Source organism: Notolepis coatsorum (assembly GCF_963971535.1).
Source record: "Notolepis coatsorum genome assembly, chromosome: 10".
NCBI classification, from domain to species: Eukaryota; Metazoa; Chordata; class Actinopteri; order Aulopiformes; family Paralepididae; genus Notolepis; species Notolepis coatsorum.
Genome location: NC_140174.1, coordinates 49,141,955 through 49,148,523, shown reverse-complemented (window position 1 = coordinate 49,148,523; position 6,569 = coordinate 49,141,955). Strand labels below are relative to the sequence as shown.

At 42.7% G+C, this 6,569-nt stretch overlaps 1 protein-coding gene across 2 annotated transcripts in view; it reads right to left on the bottom strand.

The window, feature by feature from the left end:
- Positions 1 to 4,418: 4,418 nt before the first annotated feature.
- Positions 4,419 to 6,569, bottom strand: part of dhrs7cb (dehydrogenase/reductase (SDR family) member 7Cb) — a 10,767-nt gene continuing 8,616 nt past the window's right edge. For both annotated transcript variants that reach the window (XM_084322763.1, XM_084322764.1), the window contains exon 7: positions 4,419 to 5,246. In XM_084322763.1, coding sequence (XP_084178889.1) covers positions 5,038 to 5,246 — 209 coding nt within the window. In that variant the 3' untranslated portion in view covers positions 4,419 to 5,037. The remainder of the gene's footprint in view (positions 5,247 to 6,569) is intronic.

Sequence of the window (6,569 nt, the reverse complement as noted above, 5' to 3'; positions counted from 1 at the left end):
CATGCTGTCCCTGTTGTTTTGTTTAGACGGAGTGGAGTCCAGGAGGTCCTGACGGGAGCGGAGAGAGCCATCTTGGGAGGATGGTGATTTTGTGCAGACGACAGCTACAACAGGCGAATGCAGGACCACCAGGGGGGGTAGCGTATGTAAACATTATACAGGCTACACATGTGTGCCCTCTTCTTCTTACGCAGCTGGGGAGCGTCGTTGGAGGGAGCGCGAGGTGATTGGCTGGCTGGCGTGACGGGGGCGGTGCCCGGAAGTGCTGGCGCTACTGAAAGGAGAATCAATGACGGACAATGGCAGAATGAAAACGGGAGTCGAGAGGACGGTAGCAGAGGACGCCGGGCTGCGAGGACACACGGCTCTTTTTGTGTTTTTACCTTTCCTCCAGTGGAACCAGTTCATAGCGGCGACTGCGGTGTTTCCTCCAGAGTGGAAACGAGTGGAGCTTCAGACCGGAGGGACATTATCGCCACACCGGGCGCCGTGAGTAAAGAACGCAAGACAGTAGAATACGTGCCTAAACAAACTAACTATTTTCCCCCAGACATAGACGAACGGTGACTGCATTTGAATTAGGAATATTATTAGTGGCGTGAAGCTGAAGATTATCGGAACGGCATACAGTAAAGCCAGTAATACTGTCGAAGACTGGAACCTACTATTGTGGATTCTCCATCCTCTGTGAACTACCTTTTCTCTCTTTTCTAAATCATATGGAGGATATCTAATCCATTGTGCATTGTGACGAACCCGTGAACGGGGGGAACCTTGCTCTTACTGACTGTGCCTTTCATTACAGGCGGAAGGACATTATTGCACGCCTGGTGCTTGGAGGGCCTAAAACACCCCAGTACAGACCAAACAGTTTTTAGCCTGAAGCCGAGAGGGGCTACGGGAGCGGAAGGAGGTGGCGTCCTTCCGGCCCTCAGCTTCGGGCCCCGGTTATCATTAACCTTTTTTTTGTATTGTTTGTAACTCAGCGCTTCCACTGCCCCAGACCTAGGTTAGGATATGGGAGGAGTATTCTAGGCCTGGTCACAACCCCTAGCGGTGAACAACACCCAATATCCTATCCAAACCCCCTTAATTTACCGTGTGAACACTTAGTGTGTATTTATCTACCTATATTCTCCCTAAATCATTTGCCGTGGCTCCCCGAGGGATAGTGTGATATCGATGCTTATTTCAGGATGTTTGCAGTGAACCGTGTGGTATAGTGTGATTCTAAGTTGACGTTTGATAGTCATAGACCCGTGTGCAGGGCAGACTCTTTTTCCTTCACGTGTGTAGTGTCTCAGGGGCGGGGATAGGTGACGTGGGTGGGAGTAACAGTCTGGGGGTGGGTTTACGGGGCATCGAGCACTTCCTCCTTTTAAACTACCTTAGGCTTAAGAGGCGTGGGTCTTTTAAATAGGCTAACCGACCAGTTATTTATATCAAAATATAACCTTGTATTAAACTATCTATTTTTATGCAATAAAAGCTTTCTTACTGTTTCTCGGCGCATTCTCCCGTGTCTGTTTGTGGTCCTGGGGAAATTCATGGTGGTAGGTCGGCTGGCCCCTTTGGGAAGAGTATCCGTGCATGTGCACACCTTAGCCTTAGACCTGGATGCTTCCCGTGGGGGTCAGGTGACATATACATAACCTGTCGGTAACCAGTCACCAAAAAGCAGCAACTCCACACCAGACAGACATGCCTCAGCACATTAGTCAGGGTTCAGTGTGGATTTATTTGATTGAAAACCTTTATTTATCCCCGAGGGGAGATTCAGGTGTCCATCACAGCATCAACAGCCATTTAAAAACAGTTAATACATAACATATAATTAGTTAGTACGTGTTCAAAACAAAGACGGACATAATACGTATAGGGCTAAGAAAGACAACAAAAAAAGAGCTAAAATAGAGCTAAAAGTGGTGAAGGGAAATAAATTCCCTTCACCACTTCCCTTCCCTAAATTAGAAATAGCATATTAATTTCATATGCTAAAGAAATGTCAGTTTGTGTTCATGGAAGTTATACAAAATATACTCAACATAGCTAGCAGCTTTTTTTAGCAGATCTGCATGTCCATGTGAGTATAGTTCTCGGACATATTCCACTGTATGTCCCCTTCTAAAGAATGATGTCTGTCTGGGTGTCTAAGTCGGAGTACAGTAGAATACAAATGGCTACAGAATACAAATGTCCATCAGGACTAATGGACAAATAAAGTGTCATTCTACGGACATTAGAGGTCCCATCGGAGCAATAACGTCCACTGTCCACTAATATTTTAGGAGGAGAGCAGGGCCCCTCGGTGTCGTGTGCATAAAGCTTAGAGAATCATTACCATGGCCTCTGCATAACCTCAATAACTCAGGTTAGTGTCAATAACAAGGGCTTTAAATATTGATAAGGGTGATTACCTCCCTCATGGAAAGACCATTTCTGATGGGGGGAGATGTCCCTGCGAGGTGATTTTACGTGTATGACTCACACCCGGCATCCCAGACGTGTCACTTCCAATATCGTTTCAGGGCGATCATTTCACCCGTGTTTTGGCACTATCAACATATTGCTTTGCCAGAATGTAAAGATGGATTATTGGGGAGAAGTAATTTAGTTTTGATATCTTTCGAAAGCTATCGCTCTTCTATACATTAATATTTGATTTAACTTCACTTTAATTAAATCGTCATTTCTTTTTCCTTTCTTTTTTCTTTTCTTATTGCTGATGAAATAAAGCACACTCATCGTGGCCCCTCTGGGGAAGGAGTCGTCTTGTCTAACAATTATTCACATACAACCTCGACCACGTTATGATGGGACGCTCTGCGTTATTTCACACTTCCACGTGACATATGTAAATGTCCCGGATCAAACTGCCAATTTGGAGAGGGGGTCTGGCTGAGCGCTCAGCGGAAATCTCTCCTGTTTAACATGTAGAAATGTCAGCGGGCTGCATTTATTCATGTGTGTTTTCAAGTCAGATTCCCCGTCCAGGAGGCAGGGAGACAAAAGACATCCAATCCCCCAGAGGAGAGTGACCTGGAGGACACGGACACGCAAGCCAGCTGGACCTCAGACTAATAGTCTCTCTCTCTCTCTCTCTCTCTCTCTCTCTCTCTGTCTCTCTCTCTGTCTCTCTCTCTCTCTCTCTCTCTCTCTCTCTCTCTCTCTCTCATATTGTTCAGATGCGGCCTCTGTGACTCCTCTCATTCATATCTCAACCGCACAACAGGGGGGCTATTTTATATGGACATCCCTATCAACTTATTTTATCACAGTTTATTTGTTGTATTTTGATACACTCTTAAATGAAAGTATATATTTCACTGTATAAGAGTATAGACAAGCTTGGTGTTTTTAAAGGCATTTTTCTTCACACTGTGTTTGTGAATGTTTGTGTGAGCTCTTACACCCAAATGAGGTGCATATTCTAGCATTTCCAGAAGGTTTGAACCAGAATATATACATCATGTGGGTGTAAGAGCTCACACAAATGGCCTTAACCCTTTCACTACCACACTACCAAAGGGTTAACCCTTTCACTGCGACAATACAGAAGGTTAACCCTTTGTCAATGGTTAATCCTTTCACTACCAGTACAGACACTGTCTGTAGTGTGGTAGTGAAAGGGTTAAAGTCAGAGCCCCAGTCGTAGTCTATGAAGCAGCTCCAGATTTGACCCAGAGACATCCCTGTCACCGATTGGAGGGTTCTCTCTCTCTGAATTCTAGCTTCAGGAGAGAGTGGTGCACGTTCACAAATACTGCCTGAACTGCCCTGGGGCACAGGAAGAACTATTTGGGGGGGGGGGGCATTCGGCATGTTCGGCATTCCCCTTTGATTCCTGGTGTGTGACTTTGGATGGATTTGTGTTGAAAATGTGATTATATAATATACATGATGTAACTATGATGCACATCATTTCCATCATTGTTTATTGAAATACATATACAGCCGGACACCATGCACAGAATGGATGGACAAGGTGGCATTGAGGTAATCCTCCCTGGTTAATACCAGCATGTCTCCCGGCCATGAGGGACTCTATGACCCTTGATTAGAGTGGACACTAATATACTTGTACTGTATGTGTAGCCTACATGGATATCATGTCAGCCAGACAAGGACACATTGATGTCTATAATGACTATGTATGAGCTGATTTGAGTAGCTTATATCAGAGCAGGCAGGCACTGAGTTTATCCTATAAAATTGTATTGCAAAAACAAACTCTTTGTGGAACAACATTTTGTCATTGCAAATATTTTATTTCAGTGCCTAGTGCATAGGCATTAATTATGCTGAGCATTATGCATAGCAAAAACAATTGTATCATTATCAGGAGAAAAATACCATAATAAATCCAAAAAGCAACATCAACAGAAATGTATAGAAATGGAAAAAGGTTGAATGGCTTATGGATTTTTTTGTACCTATTGATAATAAACTCAACATAGAGAAGTAACACTTTATCAAAGAAAACCCTTGGGTGGGACAAGAATTGAAATGTCTTTGTGACAACCAAACCAAATCCCGCAGTGAGACACGTTGCTGCCATCTACAGGACATTCAATTAATTACATGCATTTTTGAGAGATAACAGATTGCTCCATTGTAATGTAAATAGAACATGGAACCGAAACAGACGTTTCATCAACCACTCCTTAATGGAAAAAATGGAAAAGTGGGAGGCTTGTGTGATATTTTAACACACACTATACAGAATCTATTTCCCTTTCAAACCAAGTGCAATTGAAGAGGGAGTAAAACCAGTCAATGGATTTTTGAGTCTGAGTCTGTCAAAAAACAAGCAGCACAGAATTATGATTAATAGTTATCAGATAAGAACATTCCCTAATCAGTACTTTAATCCCTGGCAGCTGAACATATTTATCTCCATGCTGACTATTGTTTTCTCATTATGACTTCCAGCACAAGCTCTAAATGCACAGCAGCAGTTCATATCCTAGGATTTGAATGGGTTTTTACCAAAACCATATAAGCTTTTCAAACTACTTTCTTTTAATTTTCTTTCTCCTACTGCACCCCCCCGACATAAGCCGAGTCCTTCACTCCGGACGCCACCACGGCGAAGAGGAAAGAGGGGAGGAGGGTGCGGAGGTGGAGAGTGACCCAGGGGATGGGGTGAGCCAGCAGGACCTCCTTCCTCTTCGTGTTCACCGTTCGCACGATCTCATTGGCCAGGACTGACGGGTGCACACCATGGGACCAACGGTGAGCGACAACTGAGGAGGTGACATTTTTTCAAAGACGAAATCAGACACGTTTGTACATTTTTGTACTATCTACATTGTCTGTGCACACGCAACCCTTCCAACAAAAATCATGTTGGTTTGATGGTAATTTCAGTTTTACCGTGGTACGGTCCATGATACTGCCATTGTAAAAGTTGTGTATCACCTCTGCAATTAAATACTACCATGGTGTAATCCAATCTAAACCATGATAGAATGATGATGGAATTACCATAATGATGGTCACTATAATACCATCATCATTGTGACCTAAATCCAGATTTAACACTGCCATTGTAAAGAGGAGCCTTTTCCCTATCCATAGATGTATGATTTGGCCATAATAAGGTCAAGGTCAAGTTAATTTATAATTCAAATGGATTATAATTTATTACTGTATCTACAAATACTTCTGTTTTCTTTATTCATTTGCTCAGATTTTTCTGTACACTTGATCTCAAGAAGGTGCTGAATGAGCTAAGTGAGCGAGCTCGGTCCCAGCACAATTGTAACATGGTGTTATTCACCGGCACATATGCTAAATAAAATCATAATTTATATTCTCCTTTTTTCATTACAATTTACTCAAGCCTAGTAACAGACACAATATTTCTGAGACTGGGAATACATACCCCCTGGTCCCTAGATGTTCCTAGATACCAAGAACATACAAGTTGACCTTGTAGAAGTGGAGCAATCTTCCATTTACTTAGGCATGTACCTTTAGGCGAAATGTCTGAAAATAGGGCTACAGCTTAACAGTCCGTTCAAGTGTCATAGCAGCATGGGGGGGGGGGATACAGGTAAGATAGTAATAATAATAGAACATAGAACAAAGTGCAAGTAGTAATAATAATAGAGATAATAGTAGTCATTGTGAACCGTGGCAGGATTCAATCAGACAGTACTAGTAATAGTGATGATGGTATACATGGTCCAAGTCGTAGTAACACACTGCACCAGAGTCTGTGCAATGTTTATTATTAAGAGTCAGATATAAGATTCAGATAGTCCTAACAGTTCTCAAGTTCACCAGCCGTTACTATGGAAATACCAGGATACTAGCAGGATCCTTTATTTCTTTTTATTTTTTTTTATTTTTTAAATACCATGATACCTTTTTTGTACATAAGTGAAGGCCTGCACTGTAGTAACAGAGTGGGTACAGGAAGGTACAGGACTATCTCATGTTTCTCAGTATGTCATCTACCTCACGGCACAGCGGCCTATACAGTATGCATTTCTGAACACTCATCACTTCTCTCCACACGGCCGTAACCTAATGCTAAAACTGAAGTTAATTACCGTATTGAT